This window comes from Cervus canadensis, chromosome 18 (genome assembly GCF_019320065.1).
Source record: "Cervus canadensis isolate Bull #8, Minnesota chromosome 18, ASM1932006v1, whole genome shotgun sequence".
NCBI lineage: Eukaryota > Metazoa > Chordata > Mammalia > Artiodactyla > Cervidae > Cervus > Cervus canadensis.
The window spans coordinates 12,435,806-12,456,807 of NC_057403.1; the positions used below are offsets into that span (position 1 = coordinate 12,435,806).

The 21,002-nt window shown below is 66.8% G+C and overlaps 2 protein-coding genes across 2 annotated transcripts; one reads left to right on the forward strand and one right to left on the reverse strand.

The window, feature by feature from the left end:
- Nucleotides 1-1,490: 1,490 nt before the first annotated feature.
- On the forward strand, nucleotides 1,491-18,010 carry ZNF787 (zinc finger protein 787). The gene is made up of 3 exons (XM_043434777.1): nucleotides 1,491-1,668; nucleotides 9,233-9,320; nucleotides 16,312-18,010. Exons 2-3 carry the CDS (start codon nucleotides 9,242-9,244, stop codon nucleotides 17,385-17,387), a joined length of 1,155 nt encoding a protein of 384 aa, XP_043290712.1. The 5' UTR covers nucleotides 1,491-1,668; nucleotides 9,233-9,241; the 3' UTR covers nucleotides 17,388-18,010.
- LOC122421217 lies at nucleotides 17,852-20,068 on the reverse strand. Its single transcript, XM_043437088.1, has 3 exons — nucleotides 19,971-20,068; nucleotides 19,261-19,406; nucleotides 17,852-18,507 (listed from the first exon to the last, which is right to left on the reverse strand). Exons 1-3 carry the CDS (start codon nucleotides 20,066-20,068, stop codon nucleotides 17,852-17,854), a joined length of 900 nt encoding a protein of 299 aa, XP_043293023.1.
- Between the last annotated feature and the right edge of the window lie 934 nt (nucleotides 20,069-21,002).

Here is a 21,002-nt window from a genome sequence, read left to right on the forward strand (position 1 = left end):
CCAGCTCTTTGCGACCACATGGACTATAGCCTGTCAGGCTCCTCTGTCTGTGGGATTATCCAGGCAAGAATACTGGAGTGGGGTGCCATGCCCTCCTCTAGGAAGGTCAGAGCATCACCTCAGGGACTAGGTTTCAACACAGGAATTTTCTGGGGACACATGCAGACCATAACACCTTACAACACAACAGTAAATCACAAGTTTGTTTCTCTTTAAACTTCTAATTATTGTAAATACACATAACATAAAACTTACCATCTAAACCATTTTAAAGCGCACAGTTTAGTATCACTAAGTACATTCACATTGTTGTACGACCATCACCACCGTCCATCTCCAGAGCTGCTCTCATCTTGCCAATAAACTCTGTCCCCATTAAACACGAACTCCCCATTCCTCCTCCCCACCAGGCTCTTCTGTCCATGGGATTTCCCAGGCAAGACCAGTGGGTTGCCATTTCCTTCTCCAGGCATCTTCCTGACCCAGGGATCAAATCTTCCTCTGTAACACCTCCTGCATTGGCAGGTGGATTCTTTACCACTATCGCCACCTGGTAATAAAATAATTATAAATAACATCAATAAGTCATTTGTCGCTTAGGTGACAGCCAGCCAACTGAAGACCCAGAAAGGGATCAGAGGGACTGAGCCCGGGAGGACACTGTGGTGTAAGCAGTAATTTAAAAAGCATGTATTTACTAACAGAAACAGGTAAGCTCACAAAGCGCCCTCCTTTCCAGAGAGGAAGAGGTGAATCCCTGGACGCTATGATCAACCTTCCGTGACAGGAGGCAGTTTGCACATGCACGGCCCAATGCAGGAATTGGGAGCCAGACTCCACGAGTTCGAGCCCAGGACCCGCACCCTCGGTGTGTGGTTTTGGCCAGGTGTCTTGACCTCTCTGTTCCTCGTTATCTGCAAAATGGGGCTGGATTATCCACAAACTACTTAATGTACCTAAAGCCCCTGGAGGCAGGCGCACAACGTGTTATTGTCGCTCTGCGGGCGGCGCCTGAAGCGATCGGTCCAGTAACGAAAAGACCAGGATGGCAGACGAGAGAGCCCTCCGGGCGCGCGGGCTCCGGCCGCCGCGGGCGGCGCCGGCACGGAAGGGGTTACAACGATAGAGACGACCGGAGGACCCGGGGTAGCTGAGCGGCCCTGGCAGCCACCCTCCTCGACGCCTACCGCCCGACCGCGCAGGCGCGAGAGCCCGGCGCTGGGGCGGGGGGCACCTCCCTGGGCACCCGGAAGTCTCCGCCTAACGGGCCGAGCCCGCGCCTCCTGGCCTGGCAGGGGGCGGGGCCCGAAGCCCCTAGGCGCGCGGCGCCATAGAGCGTGGCCGGAGGACCCGTGTCCTAGACGCGTCCGGAAGTGCCACCCTGGGGCGCCTACTCCGCACCATAGAGCTGGGGGGGGCCCCCGCGGCAGCTAGGGGGGGTCGCTGGACTCGCCTTCCTAGAGCGGCGAGGACGGGGTGGAGGCTGGAAGGGGGGTGGGAAGGGGAGGGGGGGAGCGGCGCGGGCGGAAGCGGCCAGGAAGGTCACTTCCGGCCTGGGCGCCCGTCCCCCTGACCCCAGGGTCTGAGTCGCCGCTGCCGCCGCTGCCACCATCCGCGAGGGAGGAGAGAGGAGGAGGAGTGCGGCGCGGCGGCCCCGGGACCGAGGAGGTGAGGGGAGGGCGCGGGGCCGGGGGCCGTGCGCCCGGGGCCGGGTGGGCGCGCGCCTCAGAGCGCCGGGCTGCGGCCGGGGGGGCGGGCGGGGAGGCGGGCGGCGAGCGCGACTGGGCGGGCGAGTGCGCGTGCGCGCCGCGTGGGGGGGCGTGAGTGGGCGCGCGGCCGCTGACGCGGGGCGGGGCGCGGGCGCCGGGAGGGGCCGCGGGCGCGCGACGGGGCCGAGAGCGCGCGCCACGCCCGGGGGCGCGCCCGAGGCGGGGGCGCGCGGCGCGGGCTCGCCGGTAGGGCCGCTGTGTAGCCCCCACCCCCACCCCCACCCCTACCCCAGCCTCCCGGCCGCTCGAGGCCGGAAGTGGTGGCGACTCCCGGGAGAAGTTGAGGCCCCGGTGGGGGAGGCGGCGCGCGCGGGCCCAGCTGGCCTGACCGGAAACGGCGGCCCCCGGGGGACCGGTGGTGGTCCCCGGCCTGCCCGCTCCCCTTCCCCTCTTTTTCAAAGGAGCCAGATCCCGTTGCCGCCCCGGGCGGGCTGCGTGCGGCCTTTGATCCGGCCGGTAATTACGGGCATTCCGGCCGGCGGGAGGCTCATTCATTCGCCCGGGCGCGGGCGGCGAGCAGGAAGCGCGTGCGCTGGAGGGGAAATGTTAGGCCAAGGTCAGGCACCGCGTGGCCCGCGGGGCAGGGCGAGGCCGGCGGCCGGGCCCGATGGCCACGCCGAGGCCTCCCGGGCGCCCCACCGCGCCCCTGAGCCCCCAGCTCGCGGCCCGGACACAAAGGCGGCCACCCCAGTTCATGGAAACGGGTGCCCCTGGGGCACAGGCCAGCCGAGGATGGCGTGATCAGACGGAAGATTGAGCCACGGCGAGTGTGGACAGAGGCTCTTGCGGGCCCATTGGTTGGCACGAGGACAGGGAGATGAAGCAGGCTCGCCGTGTGCGCCGAAGACCTGGACCGGGTCCATGTGCCTCCTCACCTCCGCACTCCTGTTCTCACCCAGGGGATCAGGGAGGGCACCCCAGCCCCAGTCCAGAGGGGCGTTATAGGAAGGGACTGACTTGGTCTGTGTGCTCCGCGTGGTTCCTGGTGCCCGGCCCTGCTTTGGGGATCCAGGGTTAGGATCCAGCTGCGGGTTGGGTCTGCCCTCGTTCTTGGGGAAGCTTGGTTACTGTGGCTTATCTCTTCCCTAAGAACATAAGCCTCTTTGGCTCAACGCAGCTGGCATTCACCCCCCGCGTCTGCAGGCAGGCCCTCCAGAGCCCCAGAACATTCAGATCGGATTCCTTCTTGTGTTGTCTCTCTTAGCCCCTTCCTCCTGGAGGTCTCAGACTCTAACCCCTGCAGGCGGAGCTAGAGAACTGGAAGGATTTCAGCCCGGGCTGGGGGCACTGCTGCGGGTTAGCCCCGGGCTCAAGTCAGACGGACCGGGTTCAGGTCCCAGCTCTGCGTTCACCTTTGTGGCCTCAGAGCACAAGGAGTTTCCCAGTTTCTATTAGTGAAAAAGAGGGGGCGTACTAATGGCGTTGACCTTGGTAGGAAGGCTCCCAACGCTCTCCTTTTGGAGCCAGCGCACAGCTCTCAGAAGTGGGTGTGAATCGGGTGCAGAGGCCTCCGGCGGGCCCGGCATTCCATTGCTCCATCTCTTCCCTCCCTGTGACCTTGGACCTGCCGCTTCCCCTTTCCCAGGCTCAGTTCCTCCTCAGGCTCCTACAACCCAGAACACAGTCCACCATCCCTGGATGAGCCTTGTCCATCGAGGCCGCTGCCAGCCCCACCCGGTGCTGGGCTTGGGACACTGGTCCTGGCATGGTGCTCCAGGCAGAGGGCTGGGGGTCGCCAGGCTAGCCTGGGGCTGGAGGAGCCCAAGGGGAGACTTCTCGAGGGACAGAGGAACTGGCTGAGAGGACCCTGGGACCCGGGGGGTGGGCTGAGTCCCGGGCTGTCGGCGGTGGTCTTGGTCTTGACCTCCAGCCTCTGCCCAGCTGCCCTGTGGTCTCGAGTGGCCCCTTCTGGGCACACTGCTGTCGGGCTCCTGGGCTCAGACGCCCCCAGCCCCAACCCTGGACGTGTGTCTTGCAGTGCCCCCAGCCGGCTGAGGCTGTGCCCGGGGACTCTGCTGTGGCCCTGGCCTCCTGGTGGAGACAGACGGCAGCCAGGGATCTGGCCCGTACCCTGGAGGCCCCGGGGTGGGGGTGGTCACCCCACTCGGGGGGTGGGCTGAGCCCCCAGCCCCGCAGCAGTATTGGAGCAGGGTCGGCAGGAGTCCGGAGCCTAGTCTAGCAGAGCCACCGCCTCTGCTGGCTTCTTTTGGCCAGGCCTGGGGCCTGGGGAGACGGAGGCTGTTCTGGAGGTCTCTGAGGTGCCCGTTGGTTTGGGGACCTCCCCATGGGGTGGGGCCAATGACTGGCTCGGGGACTCAGAGCTGGCGCCTGGGTTCAGGTGTGACTCTCGGGTCCTGGGGTGAGTGCTCAGGTCCATGTGTTAGGAGGCCTCCCTGCCCCAGTTGGGGGGGGGGGGGTTGCTCATCTCTCCAGTGGGGCGGGCAGCCCTGTCGTGGGGGCAGAGAGGGCGCCTCTCACCACTGTGCTGCCCCCTGGCTGAGCCAGCTGCTTCTGGGGTCCACTTGGCAGGGGGGTCTCCCTGCTCTGCCTGCCTGACCGTTGGGCCCACAGAACACTGGCCTCTCTTTGCTGAACGGGGGTCCTGTGTGGGCTGCCTCATCACAAGTGACACTGGGACCCACACGTGGCCCAGCCTGGAGGCGCAGGGTCAGGCCGGCCAGGACACCCTGACTCCCTGGGCTGGAGGAGCTCACCGTCTGCCTGGGTGTGTGTGGACACGCAGGGCGGAGGAAGTTGGGGAGAACCTCCCAGGGACGTGGGCTCGGCTGTAATCAGGGGAGTAAAGGGGGCTGGTGCCCGTGTTCTCGGCGGAGGAGAGGACGGGCCTTGGAGGATGGTGTGTCCTGAGGTGCGGGGAGGTTGGGTCAGCCCCGGGCTCCAGAGGCCTGTCCACATTTCCTGGGCGCCCGGCTCATTGTGGAGCGCCGCCCTTCCTCTCGTGATCTGGACGCCAAGCCCCTGAAGACGAGGCGGGGTGGTGCACCCGCCCCGGGGGCGTGGCTGGGGGGGTGAGGCCGCCTCCACCCTGGCCGCCCGCCCACGGGCGGAGAGAGGGCAGCCTCCCGTGCCCTCGGTGGCCACGGGGATCAGGAGGTTCCCATGCTGCCCCTGTGCCCAGCCCTCGGTGTGCAGGCTGGTCTTGTTTGGGGAAAAGGGACAGTGGAGCTGAGGGAAGGCAGGAGTCTGGGAAGGCTTCCTGGGGGAGGTGCTGTGATCGCTGGGCTCTGGCGGCAGGTCTCCAGGGAGAGGGCTGGCGGGTGGGCGAGGTGGAAGGAAGCGCCCTGCAGACACCAGAGCCCCCCGAGGGCGTGGGGTCTGGCCCATTGCCCTGTCGAGGGGTGACAGAAACAGCGATGGCCCACGCGTGCAGCTCTGTTTTTTTGTCCTGAAGAGTATGTTGTTTTTTTAAAAGGAATCTTCAGTTATCCACCAGCATTTAAGGGCAGGACTGTTCACAGACGTGTGGGAAGCTCTAGGAAGGTTGGTGGTGGCCGGTTGGAGAGCAGATATCCCTGGAAGGCGAGAAGGTGCCCGGCAGGTGCGAGGCGGGGCAGGGCCCCCAGGAGGAAGTGCGTCTGCGGGGCTGACCTGGCAGACGGCGGCCCGGGTCTGGAGTTTGGACCGAGCGCAGGGGCCACGTGTGGGGCTGGTTCGGGCAGGGGGGTGGCGGGACCGAGCTACCCTTAATAAAACAGACAGCAGCTCCCCTGTGAGGTGGTTGCCGCGCGGACAGGTCACCCTCTTACAGCTCACGGTGACCACGCGCCCCGGGACGTGCCCCTCGCCCGGAGCCCGCGGGGACCTGACTTCTCGGGCGAGCGGAGTCACCGCGGTCTCGCCCCTCCAAGACCAGCGCTTCCTCTTCCCTCTCCTCCTCCAGCTTCCGTGGGCCGCGCGCGCGTCCCTCACCGGTGACGGCCGTTTGGGCTGTCTCCACGCTCGGCTCTTGTGACTTCTGCTTCCGCGGACACGCGAGTGTAAACTGTCGTGCGGACGTGTTCTCAGCCCTCGGGTTCGTGGCCGGAAGTGGGGTCGCCGGGTCACCCCTTGGGCCTGGCAGCAACGTGTGCGTGCGCGCCCCCGCTTCTCCGCGTGTTCACGCGCGCGCGCGTGCTTTCGGTGGTCGTCGAGTCCGCCTAGCGCGCCTGCGCTGGGGTCTGTCTGTGGTCTTGACACCACGACCAGCATCCATCTCTTCATGTGCTCGCCAGCTCGGAGAAGTGTCTCTTCCCATTCTCTGCCCCTTTTCAGTCGACTGACTTGTTTGAACCGAGTGCCTTGAAAAGATGAATCGGTCCATGGTGTGGGGAGCGCAGGCCCCGGGGGTGGGAGTTGGGTGAGGGCGGTGAGGGTGGGCTCGGGCAGGGCAGGGCCCTCCCGGGGTGGAGCCCGAGAGGTAGCCCCCGGGCTTCGGTGGCCACAAGGCTGGGGCGGGGGCTGGGGAAGAATGGCCAAGGCAGGAGCCGGGGGTCCCAGCTAAGGCCCGACGGCAGCCCAGGAACAGAGAGGCGGGGCGAGAAGCGAGGGGACAGACGGGGCGGCTGTCTCCGGCAGCGGGAGCCCTGGGCGCGGGCGCCGGAGCAGGGCCGGCCGGAGGAGGAGGCGAGATTGGCAGCGGAAGAAAGAGCTGGCGGGTAATTGGTGGGCAGGCATCCAGGGCAGGTGGGTGGGTCTAATAACAATAATAATAACAATAATTTGTCTCGCGGGCCCTGCTGGCTCCCAGGCTAATTGGATCGCTCCAGGGCCCGGCGAGGGTGGGCCTCCGTCTCTGTGGAGTGGGTGGGGGTCAGAGCGGGGCGGCCAGCCCTGACAGGTGTGCCGGGCCGTGGAGCGTCTGGGGGCCGGGAGGGCAGGACCCACCACCTTCAGCCTCCAGAGTCATCAGGTTCCACAGTCGGGCTGGCGCGGGGATCGCCCCATCTCCCCCAGGGAGCCGCCGGGTCAGGGGCTGCCCCAGCCCTCAGCTCTGGGTGGGAGGGACTGTGGCTTCCCCTCCCCCTCAGGTCCCGGGGTAGGACCCCAAACCCCCGGGGTGGCACAGGGGGCCGAGCGGCCGCAGTGGAGGAGCGAACGAGTGGCCGAGGGTGACCCTCCAGTGCATGCCCTGGGCCCTTCACAGGGATCCAGGGGGTCTCCCGGGGCGCGCTCCGGCTCCTCCTCCCACCCCGGGCTCCGGGGTCCCTGCTGTGCGAGGCCGCTATGGGGACACAGGGCGCGGCCCCCCCAAGAGGCCCGGCAGGTGGATGCAGGGTGTTAACCCCGTGGTTGGTTTTAAGTCTCCCTTCCCTGGTGGGTGGGTTCACCGCCCTCTTCTCAGGGCCAAAACCAGAATGCAGAGCGGACTGTCCTGGGACCCGGGTGTGCCCTGTGCCAGGTGGGAGACCCCATGGCCCCCTAGAAGTCAGCCAGAGAAGCTGCCATTTGTGGAGCGTAGTCGGGGCTCCCTGCCAGGTTCCGAGTTCCGGGCGTGCCGGCCCCGCCCCCTGCCCCGCCCCCCGCCTCCTCCGCTGCAGGCTCCGCCTCGGCTCCTGCAGGCCTTTCCCGAGCGCCCGCGTGGCCGGCGCTTCCCCGAATCCTGGCGGCCCCTGTGCCCTGGCCTCCGGGTTGCAGACTCTGACCTGCCGCTGGTCGGCTTCGCTGAGGGTCTGTGTAGACACCTCGGTCCCACTTTGACCCAGTGAAAACCACCCTTCCTTGGAGGGCAGCTCCCAGGAGGGTCGTCGTGTGTGCGCCCCCGCCCCCGCTCTGCTCCTGTGTGTCCACCGAGGGGCCTTCCCCTGCCCTCCCCTGCCCTCCCGGGGCTTCCAGCTGGACCGACTAAGGCGATCAGCTGGGGAGCATATGGATTCTGTTAAGCAGGAGCTCGGGAAAGCCGAGTGACGGGGCGGGGCTTGCGTGCTGGGGGGTAACCGGGTGACCCTGGGCCGGGGTGGGGGGGGGCGAAGGAAGGTCATTTTGGCAGGTCCCTTGCCCTCTGGGGCGTCGATCCCTCCTGGTGCGGGACTCTTTCTCGCGGGGACTTGCCACCTCCTCTTGGGGAGTCGTGGTTTCACAGTGAGCTCCTTGCACCAGGATGCTGGGTGTGGGTGGGGCCTTGCAGCCCGGGGCCTGCCCGCCCTGGGAACTGGGTGGTGTCTCCCTCACTGCCGTCTGAGCTGCCCCCTCTGGGGGTGTGGGGACCTCTGGCCTCGGGGCAAGCTGCCCAACACCTCCCTGTTCTGCGTCCCCTCCCCTGGAGCCTGTGGACGCCCTGGGGAGGACGGAGCCCCGCCCCCCGCCTTCTCAGTGCGGGAAGCGGCCGGAGGTGGACGCCGGGCCGGGAAGGCCCTGCTCACTTGACTTGGATGCGGTTGTTCCCGCTCCACACGTGGCCGCCCGGCAGACAGGTGTGGATCGGAAGGCTCACCGAGCGGCCCCCCCCCCCCACCCCGCCTGGCCGCTTCTCTTTCTGAGTGGACGGTGCCTGAGTCAGGACCCGCGCACACATCTCTGTTTAGGTGTTCACTGGGATATAAGCCACCCTCGTGAAGGGGACAGTCCAGCGGTTGCCACTCGCAGAGCTGTGCAGCCACCGCCGCCGTCTCGTCCCAGAGCGTTTTCATCACTCAGAGAAGCCCTGTGCCCACACGCGGGCGCATCCCCATCCCCGGCCCGGCAGCCCGACCTGCGGCCCGCGCTCGGCTCCTCTCGCTGCGTGTGCGCGGCGCTGCTGTGAAGGCGGCCTCGGAGCGCGATTCCGGGGTCAGGCGGGCTGAGGCCCTACGGTTGGCCCGCCAAGCTGTTCTCACGGCGGCCGCCTGGTTGGCATGCCCACGCAGCCCTGTGCCCGGACTGTGGGGTTGTACCCGCTCGGCCTCCAGGGCGTCCGTCCTTCTGTGGGGTCTGGGGTGGAGGCGGCGGGGGGGCTGGGGGCCCGTGTATCGGCGTTCGGCGGGCTGCCTCCTGGCCTTGGAGCCTCCGAGCTGCTCAGGGGTTCACGGGTGTCGCCCACCATCAGCAGCGCCTGCTGTGTCTGGGGCTGTCGGGGTCTTGGGGTGGCGCGTCCCGGGCCCACCAGCTTCCTGGGAGCCCCGTGCCCCCCGTCCATCCCGGAGCATGCTCCTCCGAGTGCTGATCCCTGGAGAGCCTCATCCCCTCATCCCGGGCTGGGTGCGGGGTCTCGCCTGACTGGCCCCCGGCGGAGAGCAGACCCCCGACCATGAGCCCCTCGGACGCTGGGCCGCGCGCCCGGCCCGCCCACCGCACAGCATCGCCAGGCCGCGTCCTGGGGCAGAGAGGCCCCGGGGGAGGCTGTCCTGGAAGGTGGCTGGGGTCCCTGGCTCGGGCTGAGCGCCTCCCGCGTCTGTCTGTGGCCGTCCAACCGGGGGGCGGTGGGTGCAGCTCGCGGCCGCGTCCACTCTGGCGTCTTGTGAACCCTCTCCTTGTCTCCCGTCCGACAGGGCCCAGACATGGAGCTGCGGGAAGAGGCCTGGTCTCCGGGGCCGCTGGACTCCGAGGACCAGCAGATGGCCAGTCACGAGAACCCAGGTGAGGGGCCCTGTGCTTCTCCCGGCCGACCCCATGCCCTGCCCGCCCCTTGGCAGCTCGGGGCCCGACTGCGCCTCCGGGGCCCAGCCAGCCGCCTCCCGGGCCTGGTGGGGTCTCTGCGGCCCCCGAGCCGGGAGCCTTTGGGGGTGGCGCCCTTGGCTTCCCCGGGTGGGGGCTCCTCAGCCCGGGGAGGGCCTGGGGGCTGGGCCAGGCATGACTAACAGCGGGCGTGGGGCCTGTCGTGGGGGCCCAGGCATCCGGGTGGTCCTGGGCCTGAGTCTTGATCTTTCATTTAGAATATTGGCAGCCTGCCTTATTTAATAAAGCGTTACTTGGCTTGAGTAAAACTCCTCTGTGAGCCCCCGGGGATGAGACCCCGTCACAACCTCCCCTAGCCCCCGCCCTCGGTGGGAGCTGTGGTCCCGTTTCCAGGGGTTTCCCGGGCTTCCGTGCAGGGTGCCTGCAAAATAAAGTGTGAAGTGCTCTGTGCTGCTGTCGATGAATCTTCGTGCGTCCTGGCCTGGGTCGGCGACCTCTCCTGTGAGGGGCCAGGGGGCCGGCGGGCTCAGGGCTCCCGGCCTAGGGGGCACAGACCCGGCCCTACGGGGAGGGCCCCGGCCCCTCCTTCCCCGCGTCGCCCCGCCTCCCTGTCTTTTACCACTTTAACCTTACCGTCGGTTTCCTTCTGGAAACTTCCAGCCCGACAGTGCGGTGGCCTCCCGTCCCGCCGACCCCAGCAGTGAGCCGCGCCAGGCGGTCCTGCGCTGCTTGCGCCCCTTTCCTGGAGGGTTTGAAAGAACAGCCACAGGTGCCGCAGCCATTCACCCATAAACTTTCTGCAAGCAGCAAAAGCTCGTCTCGGCTGACGCACTCAGCGTTGCCCCTGACTGTCCCCCACCCCCAGCCGCCTCTGGAAGGCGGTTTACCTCGGAGCCTGGAGTTCTGGCGGTCCACGCCGAGTACTCACGCGTGCTCTGGGCAGACCCTGAGGGGCAGATGGGCGCCCTGCCCAGGTGTCTGCTTGGGCCGCCCGGGGCTGCCCCCACCCCATGACCCCCTGCTCCCAAGCCACGGGACTGCGAGCTTCCCAGCTGCTCTGCCCCCCCCTTGCCCGGTTGGGGCCCCCCCGTAGGCCCTTCCCGTGACGGGCAGTGCAGACCCCCTGCCCTGAGACCCCTGGTGCCGTCTGGTGCGGTGGGGAGGGCCGAGGGGCCCTGGGGGCAGGGCTGTGAGCCTGGGGCATGGGATGGCGGGGCCACTAGGAGCCAGGGCTGGTGCTGGGGTGGACTGTCTGCTGGCTGCAGCCAGGCTCTGTGGTGACTGCCTCACGGAAGGGCTGACCCCAGCCCGAGGTCTGCAGACCCTGGGGGTGAGCCGGCAGGGGTGCAGTGTGAGAGCCGACCAAGTCTTCCAAGTCAGGGCGCTCAGAGAGAGGCTGTCCAAACATGGATCATAGGTGAAGAGAGGGCCTGACTCTGAGGCAGGGAGGAGTCTTCAGCTGCTGGTTTGGAGACCACTCTTCAGGGCCAGGCTCCAGGCCTTGCGTGGTCAGGCCCGCCTCTCCTGTCTCAGCGCCACTAGTGTGAGTCCCGCAGAGTCCCCTAAAATGCCCCGCCTGAGCCGAGGCGACAGCAGACCCCGCGTGAAAACACAGCAACCCCACCCCCGCAAGCCCCACGCGCCCTGGCCACACCAACTGGGCTCCCTAGGAGCAGAGCCCCAAGCACAGCTGGATGGGGACGGGCCAAGTGGTGTTAGGGGGCGGGGAGCTGGCTGCTAGGCCGTCCTTGGGGGATCACTGCGGGCAGCAGCTGCAGCACGTGTTCCGTACAGAGCAGCAACGGGGCACGCAGGCCGCCTGGCCAGCTTCCTGACTGTGTTCAGGGAGAGCACCTGCCAGGGAGGCCCCAGGCAGAGCAGGGCCTGCAGGGAGGGGCTTCAGGGTCCAGTGGGACCCCCAGGGGGCACCGCAGTGGGGAGGGGAAGGTACTGACCAAATGAGGGTGGCGGCAGAGCAGGGGTCCCTGGGAGAGCAGGTCACACATGCGGAAGAGGACCCCCGAGGAGCTGGAAACACTGCCCAGAACGAAGCCGCCTGCGAGTTCAGGGAAGCTGACGTCCAGAAACGGGCAGACTGGGAACTGGAGTTCCGTCCTTCTGCCCCCACCCCGGAGGAGCTGTTAGAATGAGAGAAAGGGGCTGAGGAGGGCGTTCTCAGACAGGGAGGAGTCAGAGGTGCGCTCCCAGACGGGCGGGACTGTGCCTAGGGGCTTGGGAGAACACCACCAGGACCGCGCTGCCCAGGGGCAGAGCTCAGTAGAGAGCCAGCAGCACAGACTAAGATGTTTCAAGACGAAGGTGGAGGAGCTCAAAACAGTAAAAGTAGTGCATCATTCTCTGAGAAAAACTGAAGGTGAAAAGGAGGAACATTGTAAAATCAAAAAGAAATAAAGATTACAGCAGGGTTAAAAAAAAAAAGGTACTGAAGTTAGTTAAAGAAAGCCCCAAGAAGGCAAAATCCAGTATAAGGAAGAGAACAGTGAAGCCTACGAGTCCAGAAAACATTCCTGAAATGGAAAAGTTGGGTGTCGAAGGAGCAAGTCGAAAATCTGAGAACATCCACTCGCATGGATGGTCTTCAACTCAAGTCGCTGGGCTCAAAGCAGCATACCCCTGGGGAAGAGGTACCTGGGGAAAGAGTGAATGACCCCCGGGAAGAGGAGATGGCCTCGCGCTCCGCCGGTCAGCGGCGCCTTCTGCCAGAGCAGAGTGGAGAGGTTCTGTTTCTAATTGTCCGGGGAAGGAAAGGGAGGGCTGTGAGTCGCATCATATGCCTGCAGGAAAACCACCCTGCACATTTGAAGGGCGCAGGTGAACTCGTTACCTGCAGAGCCAAGCAGACCGCCTCTGTGTGGGCCCTTCCTGGGGGATCTGCGGGCCAGGAGCCCCAGGCGGCTGGGGCCAGATCCACAGGCAGGGAGCGGGGCCAGGCTGGCTGTGAGTCCTGAGGAATCACGCTTGGCCCAGCCGGTGTGCCCACAGCCATCCTGATGCTGGTGATGTGATGCCAGCAGTCTGGCAGAGATGGCGCTGGTCCAGGTTCTCTCCTCCCCTTGCGAGGACCGAGATGTGGGTGTCTAAGGAAGACCACAGAGAAGCCTGCTGGCTTGGATCTGTATGGAAAGTGTCAGTTAGAACTTATAGGAATTTTACCTTTTTTTTGTTAAAAAAAGAACTGTTTGCTTCCAGATTTGGAGCTTGAAATTGTTTCTCGCTCAGAGAAACCAGAGCGCCCTTGTAAAAATGGCCGGCTGCAGGTCTGGGGTAGGAAGTGTGGGTGAGCCCAGGGCCAGGTGAGCAGGGTGAGCCAGGGTGGCAGACACAGTGTCAGAGGACCCCCCTGGGTCCTATCCAGAGCACTCGGAGCCCCCTCGAGGTTCCCATGTGCTGCAGCTTGCAGCTGGCAGGGTGCGGGTTGGGGGTGCAGCCCAGCAGATGTGTGTAAATCCTTGGGCTCAGCGCCCTGAAGAAAGGGAAGGTTACTTGGCCACGCTGGAGGACAATGGAAGGCCGGGCAGATGAGGGAAAATGAGGTCCATCCTGCCGTAAACCTGTGAAATGGACCACTGGGTCCCAACCAGCGGGAGAGGGAGCATCTCTAAAAACCACTCTGGCTACAGAATGCAGAGCTGCGCGCAATCAATGCAAGACAAATGCCCTGTCAAGGCCAAGGTGGGCCCCTCTGTGCCAGCTGCGTGCAGGAGAAACCACAGGAATGCCGTGCCTTGCATCCCTCTGATTCAGCTGATGTCCGAGTTCCTGAATGTCAGTGGCCCTTGATGTCACAGAAGCGATACGACATCACACGAGACGATAATCCATGCCTTTGGTGAGAGGACGGGATTGCAGCTTCAGGATGACCGGCCACAGGGCTGGTGGGGCCGGGCCCCCAGCTGCAGCCCACGGGGAGGAGCTGGCAGCCTGCGAGGGCCCAGTGGGCCCCAGGGCTCTGCGAAAGGGAGACTGTCAGGAAGAGCAAGGGACCCGGGAAGCTGTGTATTACACAGGACCTAGAAGACTTAGCTGAAGTGAAGTGAAGGGACCAGACTCATGTCTGGGGGCGTGCGCTTGGGTGACGCGTGCAGGATTGCGAGGGGGCCGTTCCAGCACGGCTCTCTGGGCTTGGGGCGGGCTGTGCGTGGGGCCCGGCATGGAGGGGCCCCGGGGGCGCCCGGACGCGTCTCCATGGGGCATTTGCCCTGCATTGATTGTGGTCAGCTCTGCATTCTGTTGGTGGGCTTTCTGCATGTCCTGTGTTCTGGGACGGAAAGCCTTAGTCCGCTTGGCGGGCTCCGTCCCGGGGCAGGAAGCTGCGAGGTCGTGGGCATGGGTGGGCAGCAGGACCCCCTCGGGGCCTGAGCTGAGAGGAGGACAGTGACAGCTGCTGTGGGCTGAGGGGGCCTGGCACCTGGGACACCCCCTTCCCTCCCCGCCCCAGAAGGGTAGCTGTTACCCTCAGCAAGGCGGTCACAGCCTCCTGTGCCGTTTTGTTGAGGGAGCCCTTTGGCGCTGGTCTCTGTGCTCTCCTCTCTGGGAATTCGTGCATCCAGTTAAGGATGACTCCCAGCGCAGAGGCAGAGGCGTTGGCCCGGTGAGGAGGGCGGACCGGGGGCAGCCGCTGACCTCCTTCCAGACTCGGACTCGGGGTGCATGAGAGTGCGGGGCCCTGCATCCACTGCAGGAGACCGGGGGTCCGCAGGTTGAGGGGCAGGCCCGCCTCCCTGAGTCAGTAGACGCTCCTTCACTGGGCCGTTTGACACCTGCTGGAACAGGAGTGCCTGCGGTGAAGGCGGCGCAGCGCCGTTCCCCGCCCCGGCCCCCGCTCAGACCTCGGCGCAGCCCCCCTCTCAGCCCCGCCCTGCGGCCCCGCGAGCTTTCTCTCCTGCTTCCGGGCCGGCGCCCCGCCCCTCGCCCTCCACCCGCATCCAGGACTCCTGGTTGAGTTCCAGGGGTCTCACGGGTTCAGGTGATCGTGTTATGTCTGGGTCCTTGCGATGGCAAATGCACGTCATCGCCGAGTCACCTGTCTTGTTAAACTTTCGGGACAACTTGGAAAGCAGAGCGTGTACTTGGCGGTTTCCCGCCAAGAGCAAGCCTGCTTCCCACCCCTCCCTTTCCCACGCCTCGGGACGTCGTGTGCTTATGACCTTTTCTCCTTGTTTGCCCCCTTGGCCGCGCTGCGGGGCTTGCTGGAACTCAGGGCCCCGATCGGGGTGGGGCTGGGGCCCGCGAAGCAGTGGAGTCCTGACGGCGTCAGCCGCCCGGAGTTCCCGATTCATGTTGATGTCAAAGTGCAGTGGGCCACAGGCCGCGTCTTTGGAAGCGCCTCCCACCCCGCGCAGGCTTCCTACCGAAGTGCTGTCCTGTCCCAGCACAGGCCTTGTTCCGGTACTTCCCGCGTGGAGCCCTGGTTCTCAAAGCGTCGGTGCTCAGAGTCAGCGGGGGTGGCGCGTGGGGCACCGTCCCCCAGCGGAGCCGGAGCTCAGGGCGGCCGCCGGGGATCCGGACTGCGGCCCCCTGGTGATGCTCCGTCCCCAGGCCGTGTCGCCGCGGGCGGCGGCTCATCTGGCTGGCCGCTCGGTGTCCTCGCTGCCAAGGCCCGAGGCCCCAGCGCCCACCTCGCGGGACTTAACGCACGGATGCTTACCGAGCGCACGAGGACGTTATCTCGGGGACCATGTTGGGGCACTTTTCCCCGGCCGGGTGCTGAAACACAGGGTCCGACCGCTGGCCCTGTGGGCTTGCAGGCTAGTGAGAGGGAGCGGGAAAACAGAGCTAGGTAGGCTATGGTGGGGTTCACCTTTGAGCGACGCCTTCGCGGTGCATCTGGGGGCGGGGCCGGAGGCTGGTGGGCGGAGCCGTTCCAGGGGCGGGGCCGATGCCTGGTGGGCGGGCCGTGCCTGGGGCGAGGCTGGGTGCGGGTGTGGGCGGGGCTGAGACCAGGGGTGGAGCCGGAGGGTTGTGGGCGGGGCCTAAGCCTGGTGGGAGGGGCTCGCGCCGGGGCAGGTGTCTTGAGCTTGAGCACCCTAAACCCGTCTCTATTCTGTAGCTCAGGCCCGAGCCGCACAGGGAAGGCAGATGTCGCCGAGAGTGCACCCAGATCTCGTGGAGCCGCTCATCTCTCCCGGGTGGCCGCCCGGGCCAGCGGCGGTGCAAATGTATTAGAGGCTTTGTAGGGCAGAGGCCCGCGGAGGTGTCCGAGGTGGTGTCCTCGGTTCGCAGGCGCCGCCACCGAGGCCCCGCGCTTCCTTCTTGTCTCCACCGGACACACAGAACCAGGGTCCAGGCTGAGGACGTCCGTCGTAGAAGCTGCGGGGTGTGTGGTTGCACTCCCATTTGGGGGGGGGGGCGGTGTCAGGCCTGTCCTGCTGGCCTGTGATCTCATTAACCAGTCCGACCCCCGCAGCCAGGGTTGTCTTCGCAGAACCCAAATTTGACACTATCCTTTCCCGGTCTGTAACCCTACAGAGCGCCGCGAGCCCTCGTCCCCGAGCGAGATGCTAGCCACCTGGTGCGAGGGGCTCCTGCCTCAGGGGTCATTCTGTACTAGGGCCTTCCCTGGCCCTCCACCCCCAGCCCCGTTCGATTCTGTTGATTCCTTTAGCAGACATTTCTGGAATCCCCACGAAGTCCCGGGCATTGTTCTGGGTGTGGGGGAAACGGCTGTGAAGGAAGGAGAAGCCCTAGGGGATGGGTACGGAGTGTTTGGTAAAACGCAGGAAGCTGGGGGCGGGGGTTTGTGGGGACGGGGACTGAGCCAGCACGTCTAACCGGGGCAGGCCCGGCAGGCCAGGTTCTCGGCGCTCCGAGGGAGGTGCTGCCCCCGGCCTGGTGCAGGGGAACCGGTTCCTGAGGCCTCGCAGTGCGGCAGGGGAGCAGCCCCAGCCGCCCTCCACGGGCTCTCTGACGCCCTCTCCCCCCTTCCTTGCAGTGGATATCCTCATCATGGATGACGACGACGTCCCCAGCTGGCCCCCGACCAAGCTGTCCCCGCCCCCGTCGGCGCCCCCCGCCGGCCCCCCGCCCCGGCCGCGGCCGCCCGCGCCCTACATCTGCAACGAGTGCGGCAAGAGCTTCAGCCACTGGTCCAAGCTGACGCGGCACCAGCGCACGCACACGGGCGAGCGGCCCAACGCCTGTGCCGACTGCGGCAAGACCTTCTCGCAGAGCTCGCACCTCGTGCAGCACCGGCGCATCCACACGGGCGAGAAGCCCTACGCCTGCTCCGAGTGCGGCAAGCGCTTCAGCTGGAGCTCCAACCTCATGCAGCACCAGCGCATCCACACGGGCGAGAAGCCCTACGCCTGCCCCGACTGCGGCCGCAGCTTCACGCAGAGCAAAAGCCTGGCCAAGCACCGGCGCTCGCACAGCGGCCTCAAGCCCTTCGTGTGCCCGCGCTGCGGCCGCGGCTTCAGCCAGCCCAAGAGCCTGGCGCGCCACCTGCGGCTGCACCCCGAGCTCTCGGGGCCCGGGGTGGCGGCCAAGGTGCTGGCGGCCAGCGTGCGCCGGGCCAAGGCGCCCGAGGAGGCGGCGGCGGCGGACGGCGAGATCGCCATCCCGGTGGGCGACGGCGAGGGCATCATCGTGGTGGGCGCGCCCGGCGAGGGGGCGGCGGCGGCCGCAGCCATGGCGGGCGCGGGGGCCAGGGCGCCGGGACCCCGCTCGCGGCGCGCCCCGGCCCCCAAGCCGTACGTGTGCGTGGAGTGCGGGAAGGGCTTCGGGCACGGGGCCGGGCTGCTGGCCCACCAGCGCGCCCAGCACGGGGACGGGCTGGGGGCGGCGGGGGGCGAGGAGCCGGCGCACATCTGCGTGGAGTGTGGCGAGGGCTTCGTGCAGGGCGCGGCGCTGCGCCGGCACAAGAAGGTGCACGCCGTGGGCGCGCCCTCGGTCTGCAGCCACTGCGGACAGAACTACTACCGGGCGGGCGGGGACGACGACGACGAGGACGACGAGGAGGAGGCGGCGGGCGGGCGCTGCAGCGAGTGCCGCGGCGGGGAGGGCCGGTAGGGGCGGCGGCCCGGGGGGGGCGGGGCCCCTCGGGCTGGGCGGGGTCGACGGCGCGGGATCCAGAGGCCGGGGCGAAACGGACAGAGGGGCGCCCCGGGGGTGCGGCGGGCCTGGGGCGGGGCACGCGGGGCGCTCGCCCGGCCCCTCCCCGCGCCCGCCGCTCGGCCTGGCCTGGCCCCGTCGGTTCTCGGCCGAGCCCGAATCGAGACGTTGGGTGGGAACTAGAGAGACCAAGACGCGACGAAACCCGTGAGCGAGAGACCATTTCGCCCTCTTTCCTTCCCCCGCCGACGGGGCTGCTGCGGGAACGGCGAGCCGTGCGCCCTTTCCCCGCGGAGGGGCCCCAAGCGTGAAGGGAGAGAGGGTCCTTTTCCCTTTTAGGATTTTCTTTTAATCATACCGCCTCCTGCCCCCGCCCGCCTGTTCTTTTCTTCCCCTTCGCTGTCTCAGCCTTTCTCCTCTCCCTACCCTCCCCCACCCCGCCGGGTCTGGGGTCGCGGAGGCGTGCTGAGCCGAGCGCCCGCGTCCCGGGCGACCCCGCGGACAGGGGGTCCCGGCTCATCCCAGGCCTGGGCGCGGCGGGAGGAGGGCGCGGGGGCAATAAATCGCACTATCCGATCGTCCCTCCTGTGCGTGGTTCTTGAGTCCGGGGAAACGGAGGGCCCCGAACTCGGGCAGCCGCTGCTGGGTGGGTGGGTGGTGGCCACGGGCCAGGCCGGAGGAGAGAGGCCGACGCCGGCCCAGGCCGTGCTCGCGCCCGGGTGCGCCCTGGGGGCTGTCCTGGGAGAGTGACCGGCCGGCTGCGGCAGCGGGCTCTGGGCCCCCGCGGGAGCGGCGTCCTCAATCCGGGCTGGAGGACGGGCAGGCCCGTGAGGACCAGGGGCGGGTGTTCCGAGCGAGACCCGCCCACCCGCTGCTTTTAAAAGGACTCCGGCGGCCGGGAGGTGGGGCGGGGCGGGGGTGCGCAGGCCGTGCCTCGCCTCGCGGTGGCGGGCAGCTCTCCCCCGTGCTGCCAAGGACCCCAGGCTCCCGTCTCCACCAGCCCCGGCGGCCCCGCCTGCGTCCAGTGTCTTGGAAGACTTGCCCTGCACCCTGTACCTGTGTCCTGTCCTCAGATCCCCTGGGGGAGCGGGGGACAGCCACGGGATCACACCTCACCGCAGAGGAGTGCTTGCCTCGACTTCCCAGCGACAGAACTACGGCCTCTAGGAAGAAGCTGGACTCTGGTGGGTGGGCGGTATCTGCCTACACACCGCCCCGCACCGCCCCCCACCCCGCCAGGAGGCAGCGGGGCCTGGGGGAAGACAAGGGTGGGCAGTGGCTTTCTGCTTCTGGGCCACGTGCCAGACTCACAGGTGGGCCCCAGTGGGGGCAGTGTCTGATACCACCCCAGCATCCCGGGACCCTCCGCTGGAGGCCTGGGGACCCAGGGGTCTTGGGAGGCTGCAGTGGGTGATCCCGGGGAGGAGCGTCCCCCCAGGGGGTGTTTGCAGCCTGGCCAAACTGTTCCGCTGACCTCCGTGGAGCACAGAGCCGACCAACCAGCCAGGGGGAGCCGAAGGAGGAAGCGGGAGTGGGGGGGTGTGTCCTCTCAGGCCTGATGAGTCTCCCCTGGCCTCTGCTGTCTGTGAGCAGCCCCAGGCCACACCCCTTTGGGGCCTCGAGTTCAGAAGCCAAGGCCACGGCCGGCCACCCGTGGGCAGGGACGGGTCGTCCAGGAGGATTCATTAGAACACCTTGTTCTCAAGTGGCCGTGGCCTCGCTTGGAAACTGTGGACCCGGGTCCGCTTCCTCTGAGGGCTCGGACCCCTGTACGGGAGGGAGGGGGAACGCCGCTGTTTGTCCAGCCAGGGGAAACAAAGGCTGGGGAGACGTTGCCCGGTGCCGCAGGTCCCTTCCCGGCGGCTGGCGCTGACCGTGGGCGCTTCTGGAGGGGGGGGTCCTGTCTTCTGGGGGCGGGGGTGTGCCCTGTCCCCTGGGGAGGAGTAAGCGTTGGGCTGAGTCACCCTGTCCCCACCTCTGCAGGCAGAAGCAGGCCCTGACATCTGGGCCAGACTCGGCCACAGAGAGAGGCTGTGTGACTCCAGGCGAGTGAACTAACCCCTCTGACCCTCCGCTGCCTCCCGTGTACAGAACAACTTGCCTGTCACGACTGTTTCGAGGGGCCCCTGGGGTCCCTGGTCTGCGGTCACTGCCCGTGAAGCCCTGTCCCGGGAGGAGCCTAGTGCGGGACTGAGGAGCCAGGCCCGCTGCTGCGCCCGCCTTCTCCTGTCCTCACTGTGGCCTTCAGTGAGCTCGAGGGGCCTCCCAGGGGCTCGGTGGCCAAGAATCCAGCTGCCAACGCAGGAGATGCGGGTCCAATCCCTGGGTGAGGAAGATCCCCTGGGGCAGGGCATGGCACCCCACTCCAGTGTTCCTGCCTGGAGAATCCCATGGACAGAGCAGCCTGGTGGGTACAGTCCATGTACCCACAGACCGCAGAGTCGGCACGACTGATCACGCATGCAGTGAGCCAGCAGGGTCAGGTACTTAGTTTATTTATCCAGCCTCCTCCTGCTCCCAAGCCCTGGTGGCGTGACTCACGCAGCTGCACCTTTGGGTCTGGGAAACAGCCCTCCTCCTCCGCGGGAGGCGGGCAGTGGCCAGAGGAGGACGCGGGCCTGCGTGGAGGGCACTTTCATCCCGTGGGGCGTGGGCGTGCGGCCAGGAGAGGGTTTTCTGTCTCCAGTGGAGCGGCAGTTCTCAGCTGGGGCCACTGTGCCCCGGAGTCATCTTTAGTTCCCAGGACAGAGGAGGAGGCGTGCGTGGGTGCACCTCGCATCTAGTGGGGGAAAGGCCAGGGATGCTGCTGACGTCCTGCCATGCACGGGGCGGGGGCTCCCGCCCCCAAAGGGTTATCCCGCTCGGAGGCCGGCGGTGCTGGGGAGACACTGGCCCCAGGGACCCCTCCATCCTTCCTGCTCCCGCGTGTGTTGAGAGAAAGGTGACGCTCTGCCGCCGCCTCGTGGACACCAGGGGGAGCGCAAGGAGGTGGGCTGGGCGCCTGCTCCTGGGGCCGCGGGATTAAACCTGGACTCCTCCAGTCACCGACTCGTCCCCCAGTGAACAGGGGAGGTTCTGCACAGTGACCCCAGGCCAGGCGTTCGGGGACTTGTGGCTTAGAGGACCAGCTGACATGGCCTCACCTCCCCCCCCTCCCCGACTTTATCCACCTGGAGAAAATGACAAGGGAAGAGCCCAGAGTCATCTAGGACGCAGTACGGATGCCCCCACCCCAGGGCCCCAGACCCACCGCGGCCAGACGTACTGGGGTGGTCAGGGCGATGCCCCTGGGTTTGCAAAGGGTCACCCTCCAGGGCTTCCCTGTGGCTCAGTGGTAAAGAATCCGCCTGCCAATGCAGACGGGAACATCCCCTGGTGGAGGAAATGGCAACCCCCTCCAGGATTCTTGCCTGGAGAGTCCCGTGGACAGAGGGGCCTGGTGAGCTACAGTCCCCGGGGTGGCAGAGAGGCGATGGGCCCCTCCAGAAGTGGGCCCCTGACCTCTTGCCCTGCCTTTCCCTGCTGCAAATCTAGAAGTAAACGTGCACGTAACCGTGCATCGTATGTTAGACT

Coding starts and splice junctions, on each gene's coding strand:
- ZNF787 (XM_043434777.1), top strand. CDS start 9,242: ATGGAGCTGCGGGAAGAGGCCTGGTCTCCGGGGCCGCTGGACTCCGAG. Junction 9,321..16,311: donor GGCCAGTCACGAGAACCCAG/GTGAGGGGCCCT, acceptor CCTTCCTTGCAG/TGGATATCCTCATCATGGAT.
- LOC122421217 (XM_043437088.1), bottom strand. CDS start 20,068: ATGAAAGTGCCCTCCACGCAGGCCCGCGTCCTCCTCTGGCCACTGCCC. Junction 19,407..19,970: donor AGACCCAAAGGTGCAGCTGC/GTGAGTCACGCC, acceptor TTCTGCCTGCAG/AGGTGGGGACAGGGTGACTC. Junction 18,508..19,260: donor GACCTGCGGCACCGGGCAAC/GTCTCCCCAGCC, acceptor CCGCTCCCCCAG/GGGATCTGAGGACAGGACAC.